Source organism: Capricornis sumatraensis, chromosome 7 (genome assembly GCF_032405125.1).
Source record: "Capricornis sumatraensis isolate serow.1 chromosome 7, serow.2, whole genome shotgun sequence".
NCBI lineage: Eukaryota > Metazoa > Chordata > Mammalia > Artiodactyla > Bovidae > Capricornis > Capricornis sumatraensis.
Window position 1 is genome coordinate 47,781,970 of NC_091075.1, and position 16,106 is coordinate 47,798,075.

General features: G+C 45.9%; 1 protein-coding gene across 1 annotated transcript in view; it reads right to left on the reverse strand.

Annotated features, from left to right (window-relative positions):
- SEL1L3 (SEL1L family member 3) overlaps positions 1 to 14,390 on the reverse strand; it is a 108,678-nt gene extending 94,288 nt beyond the window's left edge. Inside the window, exon 1 of the mRNA XM_068975552.1 lies at positions 14,226 to 14,390. Coding sequence (XP_068831653.1) covers positions 14,226 to 14,390 — 165 coding nt within the window. The remainder of the gene's footprint in view (positions 1 to 14,225) is intronic.
- Positions 14,391 to 16,106: the final 1,716 nt, after the last annotated feature.

The window sequence follows — 16,106 nt, forward strand, 5'->3', positions numbered from 1 at the left end:
TCTTGATTCCAGCCGGTGCTTCATCCAGCCCAGCATTTCGCGTGATGTACTCTGTGTAGAAGTTAAATAAGCAGGGTGACAATATACAGCCTTGACATACTCCTTTCCCTGTTTGGAACCAGTCTGTTGTTTCATGTCTGGTTGTAACTGTTGCTTCTTGACCTGGATACAGATTTCTCAGGAAGCAAGTAAAGTGGTCTGGTATTCCCCTCTCTTGAAGAATTTTCCACAGTTTATTGTGATCCACACAGTCAAAGGCTTTGGCATAGTCAATAAAGCAGAAACAGATGTTCTCTGGAACTCTCTTGCTTTTTCAATGATCTGACAGATGTTGGCAATTTCATCTCTGGTTCCCCTGGTTTTCCTGAATCCAGCCTGAACATCTGGAAGTTCACGGTTCACATATTGCTGAAGCCTGGCTTGGAGAATTTTGAGCATTACTTTGTCAGCATGTGAGATGAGTGTAATTATGCAGTAGTTTGAGCATTCTTTGGCATTGCCTTTCTTTGGGACTGGAATGAAAACTGACCTTTTCCAGTCCTGTGGCCAGTGCTGAGTTTTCCAAATGTGATGGCATATTGAGTGTAGCACTTTCACAGAATCATCTTTTAGGATTTGAAATAGCTCCACTGGGATTCCACCACCTCCACTAGCTTTGTTTGTAGTGATGCTTCCTAAGGCCCACTTGACTTTGCATTCCAGGATGTCTGGCTCTAGGTGAGTGATCACACCGTCATGGTTATCTGGGTCATGAAGGTATCTTTTTTGTATAGTTCTTTTGTGTGTTATTGCTCTTAATATCTTCTGCTTCTGTTAGGTCTATATCATTTCTGTCCTTTATTGTGCCCATCTTTGCATGTATGTTCCCTTGGTGTCTCTAATTTTCTTGAAGAGATCTCTAGTCTTTCCCATTCTATTGTTTTCCTCTATTTCTTGGTGTTAATCACTGACGATTTCTTATCTCTCCTTACTAGTTCTTTGGAACTCTGCATTCACATGGGTATATCTTTCCTTTTCTCCTTTGCCTTTAGTGTCCCTTCTTTTCTCAGCTATTTGTAAGGCCTCCTCAGACAACCATTTTGCCTTTTTGCATTTCTTTTTCTTGGGAATGGTCTTGATCCCTGCCTCCTGTATAATGTCACAAACCTTCGTCCATAGTTCTTCAGGCACTCTATCAGATCTAATCCCTTGAATCTATTTGTCACTTCCTCTGTATAATCGCTCACGATTTGATACCTGAATGGTTTTTCCTACTTTCTTCAATTTAAGTCTGAATTTTGCAATAACGAGTTCATGATCTGAGCCACAGTCAGCTCCCAGTCCAAAACACAATAGCAAAAAGGTTACTGTGGACCCCTTTACTCCCATTGGAATGGTTACCATTTAAAAAAAAAAAAAAGAAAGAAAGGACCAAATTTTGGAGAGCATGTAGAGAAATCAGAACGCTTGTGCATTACTGGCAGGAATGCAAAATGGTACAGCCACTGTGGAAAACAGTACTACAGTCCCTAAAAGAATTAAGTACAGAATTACCACATAATTGAACAATGCCACTTCTGTGTCTATACCTGAGTTGAAAGCAGGGACTGGAAAAGATATGTTCATAGACTTACAAGCAGCTTCACAGCAGCATCATTCATAACACCAAAAAGGTAGGTATTCTGAGCTTCCCTGGGGGCTCAGACAGTAAAGAATCTGCCTGCAATGCAGGAGACTCAGGTTTGGTCCTTGGGTTGGGAAGATCCCCTGGAGAAGGAAATGGCAACTCACTCCAGTATTCTTGGAAGGGAAATCCCACGGACAGAGGAGCCTGGCGGGCTATGGTCCATGGGATCACAAAGAGTTGAACTCGACTGAGCAACTAACATTTTCAAAAGGTAGAAACAATCCAAATGTTCACTGATGGATAGACAGATAAACAAAATGTGGTACAGACATATAATGGAACATTATTCAGCCTTAAAAAGGACGGGAATTAAGACACACACGACAATATAGATAAACGATGAGGACATTATGCTAAGTGAAATAAGCCAGTCACCAAAGAATGAATACTGCTTGATTCCGCTTACATGAGTTACCAAGAGAAGTGAGATTCACACAGATAGAAAGTAGATTGTTGTTTACGAGCGTCAACAGGGAGGGGAAATGGGGAAGTGTGCTTTAATGGGCACAGACTCTCAGTTCTGCAAGCTGAGAAGAGTTCTGGAGATGGATGGTGGTGATGGCCACACAACAGTGTGGATATACTTACTGGCACTGAACTGTAAATTTTTAAATGGCTAAAACAGTAAATGTTTTGTTATGAATATTCTCAGCACAATTTTAAAGGAAAGGGTCACTGTAGTCTTCTCCAGAGAAGGAAGAAATAGGGAGCCCTTTCTTCAGTTCTGTAGGAGGGGCAAAGGTGGACAGCACCGAGTCTGGGATCAGGGAATCACATTTGCAAATAGTAGGGACGTGGGACAGAACATGGGCAGTACGCCAGTCAAACTGAAAGCAAAATCCTAAGGGAATACAGCAAACGCGAGTCATTTTGACTGGGGGCTCTGGGACAGATTTTGTGGAGGAAATGGCATTTCAACAGGGCTTTGAAGAGTTCTTTAGGTAGGAAGGCAGAGGGAGAACACTACGAGTGTTGTGAACAGCTTAAGTAGAGGCATGAAGGCAGGGAAACATGGCTGTCTGACGGTCCAGCAAGCAGCTGGATTTGGCCAGAGAACAGAACAGGGTAAACACACAAAAGGACATGGGAATAGGAGGACGAAAAGAAAAGCAGAACCCCAGCTCTGGAGAACACCACAGTTCAGCCCGAGGAAGATGGACTTGTAGTCTACTGACAGTAAAGAATCAATAAAGGTTTGAGTATGTATATTTGTAGAAGCAAACCCTAGAAGAATTTGGGGGTCAGAGCGTAGGGGCATTTACGCTTCTGATAGTGCCTGATTTCTGTCCATGGAGATCAAGCCCACAGCAATACGTAAGGGCAGGCATCCCCAGTTCGACCAGTACAATGTACTACTGGGCTTTTTGATCTCTGTGAATCTGTGACTAAGTGAATATTCATACGCAAATGCGTGCAAATAAAAAAGGGGGTAGTGTTTCTATTTTAGAGCACTGACAGTCGTGTAGACACAAGGCTAGCAATCAAGAAAAATGAGCAAATGATATTACCCAAAATTCTCACTTATAGCAAGAAAAAGGGAAAATAAAACACTGGCAATGGAGAAACAGACATAGAGAACAGACTTATGGACACAGGGGCATGAGGAGAGGGTGAGATGTATGGAGAGAGTAACATGGAAACTAACATTACCATACGTAAAATAGAGAGCCAATGGGAATTTGCTATATGACTCAGGGAACCCAAACAGGGGCTCTGTAACAACCTAGAGGGATGGGATGGGGAGGGACATGGGAGGGTGGTTCAGGAGGAACATACGTATACCTATGCTTAATTCATGTTGATATTTGACAGAAATCAACAAAATTCTGTAAAACAATTATCCCTCAATTAAAAAATAAATAATTTTTTAAAATATTTTTTTTAAATTAAAGAAATACTACACTGAAATGCCAGTTTGAACCTAGGTTCACAGAGATGAAAAAGCCCAATAGTACATTGCACTGGTTGAAGTGGGGACGCCTGGCCTTACGTATTGCTGTCACCTCCATGGATGGAAATCAGGCACTATCACAGGTGTAAATGCCCCTGCCCTCTGACCCCCAAATTCTTCTAGGATTTGCTTCTACAAATATACATAGTCAAATTTGTGCAAATTGATCTATGTATGACTTTCCGCTATAGCACTATTTGTAACTGCAAAAGATGGAAAACCTAAATGTCCACCAAGAGAAAGTTGGTTTTGTAAATGATAGTACATCTGCTCCTGGAGTACTAAACAGCTATTCAAATCAGGAAGATTTCCTGCAGATAATGGGATGATCTCCAGTTGTTTGTTTGTTTTTAAGCAAATTCAGAAGTGCAGCTTTTTAAAAAAGGGAAAAATATATACACTTCTGTTTCAGCACACATGGCACCGGCTGCTCACGTGGAGAAGGACCAGGTGACCAGAAGAGAGGGGAAGAGTGAGACCTGCACGCTTGGTCTTTACTCATCTTTCGAATTTTGTGCCACATGAATATTTATCCCCTAAAAGTCGGGGTTTAGGGGTGGGGGAGAAAAACAACCATTCTAAAAGATGAAAGTGGAAAATGCAGCTTCTTCAAAAGGCAGAGGAATGTTAGAAGAGCCAGCCACAACTTTTGATTAGTCATGGGAAACCTGTAGGAAGAAACACCTCAAGAAGTGGGTACAGTCCAAACTGCCCGCCCCCGCAAGGAGAAGTTTAACTGTTTTATGTTATCATGTAGGCCTCCAAATTACAAGAGGGGGAGTAAAAATTAAAATCATCTTATAAGTAGAGAATATTAGAACAGATGAATCCTTGGTGATAAATCAGCTCACCCCATTTTTCAAGACAAGGAAACGGCAAGCCGGAGGGGACGTTCTCCAACATCCCACAACTGGAGGCTTAGCCGAGTCAGCCTAGACACTCAGCGGCTCCTTCTCTTCACACCCACCCCGAGGCTCTCCACTGGACAGCACACATCACGAGACCAGAGATTTGCCATTTCACTGCTCCCTGAGAACTCCAGGCTGAATTCTGCTTTTGTATGAAGGGAGATATGGCCAGCATTTAAACAAGTGAGGGTTTATTCACTTGGCCAGAGGTGCCAAGCTGTGGCCCCCGTTAAGATCTGAATCAAGCTGTTAAGCCCACAGCAGAGTTTAGCTGAAGCCAGAGGTGGCCGGTGCTAATGGAAGCTGGACCAGAGGGGTGAGCATGGGTGAATAACACTCCCCAGTCCAAATGCCCACTCCCCCAATCCCTGGGGCTTCCTTCCTCAGCTCCCTGGAAGGAGACATTTCCTTATTTAATGATACAATAGGGAGAAGAGTCCAGGATATGCTATGGTTTGTTAAATATAATTTAACAAGTCTTCTCGGAGAACGACTTAAAACTTCTTCCTCATTCTTTTTACATATACTTTAACACTTAACCCAAGCCCTGTTCTCCACTTCAATTTTTTTTTAATCACTTAAATAAAATTTTATTGGAAGGTATTGCTTTACAATATTGGGCTGGTTTCTACCATACATCAATATGAGTCAGCACCAGGTATACATATAGCCCCTCCCTCGTGAACCTCCCTCCCATCTCCCACCCAATCCCACTCCTCTAGGTTGTCACAGAGCACTAGGTTGACCTCCCTGTGTCACACAGCAAATTCCCATTGGCTGTCTATTTTACATATGGTAATGAGTATGTCTCCATGCTACTCTCAATTCATCGCATCCTCTCCCTCCTACACTGTGTCCACAAGTCTGCTCTCTATGCCTGCATCTCCACTGCTGCCTGGCAAATGGGTTCATCAGTACTATCTTTATAGACTCCATACACATGCATTAATATACAATATTTGTCTTTCCCTTTCTGACTTACATCACGCTGTACAATAGGCTCTAGGTTCACTCACCTCATTAGGACTGACTCAAACGCATTCTTTTTTAAAGCTGAGTAACATTCCATTGTACGTATGTACCACAATTTCCATATCCATTTATCTGTTGATGGACATTTAGGCTACTTCCATGCCCTAGTTATTGTAAAAAGTGCTGCAACAAACACTGGGGCACATGCATCTCTTTCGATTACAGTATTCTCAGGGTACATGCCCAGTAGTGGGATTGCTGGGTCATATGGTAGATTCTTTAAATCGCACTTATATTGCTGATTCTAGGAACTCCAGTAAAAACCTCTTTTAAACAGAGCTGTCTGATTTCCTTACATTTCGTTTGGAAAGTGCAGTTAATAATAATGTTCATTAGTTTATATCTTATTGCTAAAAATCCCCCAGCCCACTTTTCTGTGTTAGTAAGTGCAGTATTGGGTTAAATATAGTTTCACTTTTCCTTGGTAACACACAACTTTCTACACCCCAGGCTCCTCATTGTGGCGATGGGTGGTGACAGAAGAGAATGAAGAAGGTATGGGGTATTCTCTCAAAGACCTTCCCTTGAAATTCTGTTTTTAAGGAAACCTCCATATACTCATTTGAAGATCATTTTATTCTCACTGGCTTCAGAGTCTCAAGTGAAGTAAAAGTATATTCCAGGTTGACAGGTTCTGGATGTGTGCTATCTGGTATAGTAGCCACAAGTCATACTAAGCACTCAAACTGAGATGTGCTATAAGTGTAAAAGATACAATGGATTTCAAAGACTGAAGACAGAAAAGGATGAAAAACATCACATTAATAATTTTTATACTGATTTCATGTTGTAATAAGTGAGTCAAATAAAATGCATTACTAAAATGTGATCATATGGCTCGGATTTGTGGCTCACGTGATATTTCTACCCAGTAGTACTACTCTAGATTTGAAGTCAGAGACATTTCCTGTAGAAAAGGACCACATGGTAATTATTTAGGGTTTCTCTGCCACTCAACGTTCACCTAGTGCGGTATCAAGAAAGCAGCCATTGACAACACACACGCCAGTGAGCATGGCTGCCGCCCACTGCAATCTTGTTTACAGAAAAAGGCAGCAGGCCAGATGGGCCCAGGGGCCATAGCTTGCAGATCACTATTGTAGATTGTCAAGCCTTTACTCTAGATAGAGTTTTTGTATCATTAGATATTATTTTGTCATTTTTATGAAAATGTGTTCTCATGTCATCATTTTGAGTTACAGCCATTTGGAAAGATGACAAGATCATACAATAATCAACAAAGACCACTTAAAGTGTCAGAGTTTTAAAGAACACAGAGATACACTTTGTAAAGGAATAATCACATAGGAGAGATGAGATGAATAACCCAATCAGGCATCATTTCCTATATGTGTGATTGATGAGGTCTGATTTGTTATTTTGCCAAGGGTCTCTTGTGGGCATGTTGACATCTTGCTAATGTTTCTTTTGCTAAAAATCTAAGACAAGAAGTTGGAGCTAGGCTGAGAAAAGATAGAATTTCATGGACTGACACAGATGATTTGAGAAGTATGAGTGTCATCTGGGGAATAAGAGAAGAGCAACGTCAGGGATAGGGCAATATTCTTAATACGATGGGATGTGCTGGCCCCAAAGAGGACCTCAGAGTCACCGTAAGTGGTTTGAAGACCATGGTTTAAATCCCCCAAGAAAGTGTTACAATCTTCAGTCTTGTGGGCACCTATGTGATGTAGGCAGCTGGCATCTTGTGAGTTGGAGCAGACCCAGTGTGCAGCTGCTACACCGTGAGCCGTGGCTACCTCTGTTATGTACAAAACCAACACCGATTAGTGACACATCACACTCTAAATATTGATTAAGCTGAAGCTGATTTCCTGGCTCAAGTCATGTGTGTGGTTATGAGCTATTTTCTGCCAGGAGAATAAGGCAATTAACTTGAAGAGTTTCAGCTACAGGCATGACACGTGTCCAACCTTCATAGGTATTTTCACATGCCAGGTTGCATTAACATAAGCTAAAAATTACCCCAAATGTTCCTTTCTTTAGATATTATAAAGTCAGAGTCCATGTCTTATTCATTGTTATGTCTCCGGCTTCTAAGACAGAGCTCGGGACGTACAGAGTTTGGCTAAGTGTTTCTTGCTGAAATAAAGTACCAGACATGGGCATTTTTGCCAGAAGCCTCAATGGTCCAACTCAGATCAACTGCCCCACAGTCCCAGGGGCACCTGCATATAATTCAAAGGACTAGATCCAATCTTGAGTTCCCACCACCCTTTCCTGACATCCACAAGTTCTTCGGTCATGGAGGTGGATTGGCACTTCCTTCCATGTTTTCCACCCAGCTTCATTAATCTCGTTCCAAAGAGCCCTTAACCTCTGGCATCTCACCCGGCCCCTGGGTGTTAGAGCTGACCTGGGGGACTGTGAGTGAGGTCAGAGAAGGTGGTACTCCAGCACTCATCATGTTCCTTTGAGGTGGACTTCTCCCATATCTTTCAGACAACTGCCCTACAGTCTAGAACTTTTCCATTTCTACATACCAAAAATACAAATTAAAAATTTTTAGATTTCCTGTCCCTCTAGCCTCTGTTGAACTCCTTCTCATCTGGCAAGTTCATCCATGTTAATGGGATAATGAAAAAAATACTGCAGTAACGTCATATATCTGTATTTCTATGCCAGCTTGGGGGAGATCATGCCTTAAAAACAAGGCCAAATGCCCTGCAGCTCATAAGCAACATAGTTGGGGTGTAAATGACATTGCTGTGCCCCTCAAATGATCATTTAGGCAGCCACATCCATGCTCCACCCGCACACAATGGAGCTGGGCTGAAGTCCTGAAACATCTGTTTATACCAGAAGGAAGCCCTAATCAAAGTCAAATTTGACAACAGTCCACAGAGTCACAAAACAGATTCCTTTGTCTTTGTCTAATTATGTGTGCTTTGTAATTTTTAAAAAAGAAAGAAATGGGTCATTTATGTATGTTCCTAATAATAGACCCCAAATTGGAAATCTAACTGCATTTCATTCAGCCTGAGAATCAAGAAACAGATGAACTGATATATCTTTTGGATGAACAAAAAAAAATCTATCAAAGCCACCTAAACTCTTTTTAGGATGAGTGCATCTCATTCCTTTAAAAATCAATAAGAGGAAACTATTCAAATAACCTTCGCTTGTTCCAAAGAGCTGAGAAAACTTGGTTCTTCTCTCTATACGATCCACTTATTAGCTAAGGAAGGGGCAGAGAGATTAGAAAATCTTAACTCTCGGCACCTTACACCTCGCTGAGGAAAATTCATTTACACTTACACATGCACATGAATGTATCTGATTGTAAACAACACTTGACTGTTTTTCTCATCTCTGTTTATTCTACCCCACGGGCTCCTAGGAAAACCTTGGCTCTTGGGCACCCTCTCTCAAACTGGCTGGATCAAACTTTCCATAGGTCAAAAGGGCAACTGCATTGACTTAGAAGGCCCTTGTTTATGACTGCTGCCAACTAGAAATAAGCAAAAATTCTGTTTATGTCAACAAAGCATGCCATTAGGCAGAACGAACAATGACGTCAACACGGACTTCAAGGTTAAGACAAGCCTGGGGAAACGTTTCCCGGCTGACCCAAGTGCCTTCCCCAAACTGAGAGCTGGCTAGAGAAACGCCATCACAATAATGGTCAATACTCCTTGCTGACCCAATACTCCTCTCTCCCATTCAATATTGTTTGATATGCTATTTCTTTCTAACACACATTACAGGAGGGTAAACAAGGTTGGTTCAGTTTCATTTCACTGAGTACCTACTATGTGCTGGGCACTGGGACAAATGCAGTTAAGTCTTCTCATTCACTTCTAACCTCATCCTCTCACACTAAGTTGCACAGAAGTTCTCCCCTTTAACCTCACAGCAGCTCCATGAGGGACACAGCATTCCAGTTAAGAGAAGAGGAAACAGAATGGATTCAGATAGGGTAAATAACTCGCCCAATAGCAACCAGCTACTAAAAAGCAGAACCAAAATTCAAATCCATAGCTGCTGACTCCAAAGCCTGTTATGGTGTGCTCATGCCTCACAGAAACACCCAAAACGATGCCTAAATGCACTCACTTACGTCTATGCCTGTCACCACCTTCTGGTTACAGGTGGGATGGTCTCAAGACTTGGCTCACTCTCATCTTAAAAGTGGGGGGGGTGAGAGGTTAAAATGCCATCAGATCACCATGCATGCATTACGTCTGGGGAGAGGAGACATTATCTTACTCACAAACACACACGCTGCACTGAGCTGACTCCCCAGTCCGGGTCAGCCCTTCTTCGGGTGAAGCTAGGAAACCAATACTAAGCCGCCAAAGCAGAACCTCCTCAGCAGTTCCTCACATCCTGCTTGCCCTCCTGCCCCTCAGTCCTTTTCCCCAGGGAATGGGATGGGCAATAAACAGGGTAACTGAATCTGCTTCAGGCTATTTATGGTCTACTCCACTCTATTCATCTTCTCCATAAACTGCCCGGGTTTTTTACACCTTCTCTTCTACCTTCCCTCCAGCTGCTTCTTTCAGCCAACTAGTGGCTCCTACACTGTTGCCAACAGGCAACCAGAAGGAAGAGAAAGCAGGAGGCAAACACCACCATTTGGGAGCTTTTAGGGGCTGTGGTTGGGAGGCATGCAGAAGCTATTGGCTGATGTGAAGTTTGAGGATGGTCTGTGCATTTCAGACATGCATAATTACTTGCACAAACTGGATAATTGAGGGCCTCTATACCTTGTTTTGAACTTCCTAGGTCCTGTGTTACACAAAGCAAGGAATTAATGAATACTTCTAAAGGGATAACTGACGGTCAGAATTCCGTACCAGACTCTGTCACAGTCACTGTCTGCTAATGAGCCCCACATACATCTGTGACGCTAATGCACTTTTGTTTCTTTGTCCTCTGGTTGTCTCACAAGTGCAAATGTCCACTCGGAATATTTCAGCTCTACAGATGACACCAATACCAGCCGCTGTGAGATCTGTTTTCCCATTTAAGAAAACAATTATACATTCGAGACTAGAGTTCGGATCAGACAGAACTGCCTTCTACAAGTGCCATTGCCACAGATGAGGCTGGGCAGCCTCAGGTCATTCTGGTCACGTCTGGAGGAAGGTAAGAGTTAACGATGACCGAGACTGGCAAGGGGGTCTGTGAGGCTGAGCAAGAATTCCACGGACCACACCAGGCAGCACCCGTGACCCCAGTGGAAGCGGTTTCCATTCCCTTTTGTTTTCAAGGGCCTCAGCCTCTCTGAGGAGGCTCTCTGCATCTTGACCTTTGGCGACCTCAGAATTTTTTTGGCAGCTGCTGGAACCAGGGATCATCTTTTCAGAAATCTGCCTGGCATCGTTCCGTGACTTATCTTTCAGGCCTCGTCACAATTATTCATGCTTTGGCAGTATCCTAGCTACAGTCACAGTGCTGTTCTTGGGCTGCTCCTGAAGGTTATTCTGTCCCAGCTAGTGGAAGAGGAATGTGCCCATCACCTCAGGACCCTGGCTCCAGGAAGCATGTCCCCCATGAGGGCAGGAGCTTAAAGGCATTTGTTTAGAAAGCCACTCTGAACCTTCAGCCCTTGTAAACAAGCATGTAGGTAAGGATGACACAAAAGAGGAATCAGTCCCCAGATCACCGACAGTTTGTCTTTGGAATACATTCCAAGGCACACTTGGCTCTACTCATGGACACATGTTCATACAGACTCAAGTGCTGAACTCGGCCAGCTGCCTCTGGACTGTACAAGGACTCCATCCTTTACCTCCCCACTGCGATGGCAAATATCTCCTGACTTTACCTTTTTTTTTTTTTTTTCTCTTTAGCATTCTGCTTCTACTCTGTGGCTGGGCTTCCTGCTTTGTATATTTTAAGCTACTTTAGACATGACCTCACATCCTGGCCCATTTCACAGTAGCTGCTAATTTTGAGAACTTTACTAATGGGCCAAACATCTATGAATGAGGGGAATGGGTTACAAGCAGCAAAATCCAGAAGGCAATAAGCTAGAAGCCAATGGCTAGAACTGGGGCGCTGGAAGGAGATAGACTTGGGTTTCCACCTTGGACTACCTGTGTGTCCCAGGGCAACTAACATTATCTCTCTGAGCCTCAGTTAACTCATCTAAATAGGGATCATACTAGCTCCTACCTCACAAGGTTATTGTTAAGATTAATATTGGATAATGTACATAAATAACCTATCACAATGCAAACTACTAGTAGTGGTAGTATTACTATTATTATTTAGGTTTCCAAATTACAGGATAGCTTTCTTCCTCCAGTGTCTCCATATTTCTGAGGTTCTGCTTAGCTTTTCTGCTCTCTACACTCCACCTGTCCACCTCTCTGTCCTGACCAATCACTTTCTCTAGATATACAAGATGCACACAATTATGCACTTTCTCAGTTGTTCCATGTTTTTCATGCTGCTGTTTTACATTTTCCCCAATTTGCAATTGAATTTCTCCAATGTCAAGAGAGGTTACCTTTCAGCAGTTTCTCTGGTAGCACAAACCTCTAGAGCAAAATCTCTAGCCAATGGCTAGACCTTCAGAACAAAAGGTTAAGCCCACCTTCCAAGTCACACGTTTGCTTCTCTGGGTTTTGCAAAACTTTCTCATTCAGTTGCAAAACGGCTTTCTTGTTTATCCAAATCATTTTTCTCATACGGTAGCATATCCGAAGCTCATCTGAAGGACGCACACACAGTCAGGAAACACTGACATTTCCCTTTCCAAGATAATTCCAAAATTCATTCCTTGTCTGCCAAGACATTCGTCCATGCTCTAGTTATTTTCCACCTTACAGTGTTTTCTATAATCTTTCTTTTTGGAGCCCTACCTTACCACTTCACTAACTCACCATAGTCTGCCCATAACATCATTTTTGTCCTCTCTGTGATCGGTTCTCTCAAATCCCCCTTGGTCCATAGAGAACTTTTACACTTGCTCCATCATCTGCCTCTGTTCCTGTGGACCACTTAGGCATTTATTCTTCTTGTTTTTTTTTTTTTTTTAAATTTCTTGTAACTGTCAAGAAGCAGTCTCTCCTTGCCAGGTCTCGGGATTTCCACGTGGAACTTTCCTGATCGCCTGTGCATTAATGTTTCACACAGTGCTTTACTACATCATTTCTGCCTCTGTGGGTAACCAGTGCATTGTGGACGGGAATCATCTGTTTACACTGAAACCCTGTCATTTGTTACGGCAGTTTTATTTATGAGCCTGTGTGCTATAACCCTGTGGCATAAATATTAAATAATAATATCTCCTGGGTGAAAAAAAATCATTCATGTCAACTGACAACTTCTTATAAAAACATGAACTAAAGCCAACCACAAAACCTGGTACTGGCTTATTTTATAATATGAGGGAAAACATGGGCTGCTCAACAGGTAGATACTAAAGCAGAATTACAACGTGCATTTTTACATCCTCTTGCTTCACGGAGTGAAACATCCAAGAAGTAAAGAGTATCAAAAGAAACTTGGGCTGGATGGCAAGTTTCTCTGGAATCAAATTCTAATTCCTGCCAGTTCTTAAGCAGTTTTATCCTCCAAAAAGAAAAGTCTTCGTATAATGACAATGCCACATAAATGAAAATAATTCTGGACAATGACACTGCTCATTTTTTTTTCTTTTTAGTATTCTGTGAATTTCCTATTACATCAGTTTCATGATTCAGCATTTTCCATTTCATTTATTTACAGTAATATATGGCAAGATAACCCAAGATTTCTGCAGGATCCTGGAACATAAGGTAGGCTGGCTGGACAGAAAGGGTGTTCCCTCCTGCAAATTTACTATAGTTTAGGAGAATTCAAAGCAGAAGAAAGAAAGCTACCGAAGGAATTGAGGAATATTTCCCCACCCTGTTCTGAGGGTCTAAATTACTCTGGTATTTAAAATGAGTTGGTTTTAAATAATAGGCTACTGCCATTTAGTTGATGGCTAAAGCAGAAGCCAAGAAGTGTGCAAACTGTAAACGGAACATGCATGAGCCGAGTGTGTTCTCTGAAATAATGCTCAAGAAGCAGCTGAAGTCTCCACTCTGGCGGTAAGCGTGTTACAAAGAACTAGATTTCTTTCCGGCATCCGCAACTTGGCTGGAGTGACCATGGAGGAGTTGAAGAGCGCTGGAAATACTAGGCTCCTCGCCCGGTGCGTCCGCACAAAACGGTCCGGGCCATGAAGGCCGGGTGGAAACTAAAAGGAGGGTCGAGGCGGGTGGCTTTGGCGGAAAGCAAGAGGCGAAGTTGGGTACGGGAAGGAAAGGAGCCGCGAGAAGACTGTCAGGGAAGCCCAGGACTGGCGGGGAGGGGGCAGGAGAGCCGTGCGCTGCAGGGAGGGAGGAAACGCGGGGAGCGAGGCTCCCAGGTGAAGTGGGGAACAGGACCGGGGCTCCAGAGGAACCTGACTCGGGTCTAGAGCGGGTCTCAGAGGAAGAGGAACAGATCCCGGCGAGAGTGCAGCGCCGCAAGTCCGGTCCACGCACCCCTCTCCAAGCCCCGGGTACCCATCCCAGGTGCCAGGAGCGCCCGAGGTGCGGCGGCGAGGAAGAGACAAAACTAGCCGCGCCGTACCCGCCCGCGAGCCGGAGGTCCCTGGTCGCCCCCACCCGAGTCCCCCGGGCCCCGCGCGGAGGGGAGGACCCGGGCAGGGTCCGGCGCTCACCAGGTAGCAGAGCAGGAGCAGCGCGCAGGCAGGGCGCCCGCCGAGGCCCGGGGGGACGCCGCCGCTCGGGGGTGCCATAGCTGCGGCCCGGGGGCCGACCGCGGGCGGCGGGGGTTGCTGCTGCCGCTGCCGTAGCCACCCGAGCCCCGCGCCGCGCCGCTGCATGGCGAGGCCGCCCGGATCCGGGCCGGAACAGGTCACCTGGTGCAGGGACCGGCCCCCGCCCGAGGCGCCACCTTCCCGCCCGCCCCCGGCCGGGCGGCCGCCGCGCGCGGGGCCACCTGCCGCCGGACCCGCCGCCGCCTCCACTGCCGCTCCCGCCGTCGCCGCCCCCGCAGCCCCAGCCGAGCGCCGGCTCCTCCCCGCCTCTCAGTCCACGTTCCCTCCCTCCCCTCCGCTCCCGGCCCAGCCCGCCTCCCGGCCGCTCCCTGCGGCCCCCGGGCATCCACCCCAGGGGGCAGCCCGCGCCCACGCAGGTGGGGACCGACCCCAGCCCCGCCCCCTGACCGCTGCCCCCAGTTCCCAGCCCGCTCCGCTTTGCCTTTCTTTCCTTTCCTCCCCAACCACCCCCCCTCCCCGCCCGCCTCCCTCACTCTTTCTCTCCGCGATCCCTCTCCCCTCCCTCCTTTTCCCATTTTTCCCTCTCCCCAATTCTCTCACTCTTTTCTCTCTCGTCCTAACCGCCCCCCTTTTCCCCCCACTTTCTCCCTTCTCTCCCGATCCGCTTCCTCTCTCCCCTTCCTTTTCTCATTCTATCTCTCTCCTGCACATCCCGTCTCTCCCACCCACTCCTCCGGCGGGTCGCGCAGCCCAGTTCCCGCCCGTGCAGTGGGTTTTTTGTTTGGTGGCTTTTTTGGCGAGGGCGCCATTCCCTCCCGGCGCAGGGCGAGTGTGCCCCCTGGAGTCGCGCCTCGCAGCGGCCCAGCTTCCAGTCTTTAAGATGGATTTTGACCCCTGCCAACCTCCACCTGTCCACCTGCAGGGGCGGGGCCGCCTCCCTGCCTGCACAGTTTCAGCCCGGGTTGTGCCCCACCCTGCCAGCTGGTTCGCGGCACGTTCTGGATGCTTCCCGAGCGTTTTGTGCCCGGCTGGCACCGCCGGCGCCGCCGCCGAGCTCTTTGTTTTAATTGTCCAGAGTATCGGCGCCCAAAGCGGGTTTGTATTTGATTTGCATCCCTGTGCCGCGGCTTCCACTTTGGACCGAAAAGAAAATGAGTTAATTAGGCCAGTGCAATTGTGTTCAAGCCCCAAGTGAAAGGGGCGAGGCTCTTGAAGTGCACAAACAGCTTAAAAAAAAAAAAATCCAGCACAACCTCGGCCTTAGGGACTCAGGCTGGGATGGCTGCTCGCCGTCCTGAGTTCTGCCGTGAGGCCAAGGGGCCAGGCTGGAGTGAGGGGTCCCCAGCTCGCGCCAGCCCTGGCGCTCTGGGAGGCGTGTGGCTGTGTCTAACGGCTCACACAATTGCTTGGGCCCGCGGCTGCTGTGAAACAGTTAACCAGCCTTCGAAAGTTCTCTAAAGCTTTCCTTTGGCACTGGTGGATTGAGCGGATTGGAACTAATAATAGATTGGGAGCCTGAGAGGACACCATAGCAGGTCAAGTCCCGACAGGCATCAGGAGAGAGTTGGTGGTGAAGAGAGGATGCCCAGGGTAGGGTTAGACCAGCTTTGGAATCCCCTGTGCCTGGTTATGCCCTCAGCCATCTCTTGTGCAGCCCTGTCCACACTCAGCAACTCAGCTGAGTCATTCCTTACTTTTTTTAGGTCACCTAGGGCTGTGGCCCTGGGTCAGGCTCTTGGATCCAAGTCACTTGCTGCAAAGTAGTCTTATGTCACCGGTTCTCAAACTTCAGTCTGCCTCGCAATCACCAGGAGGGTTTGT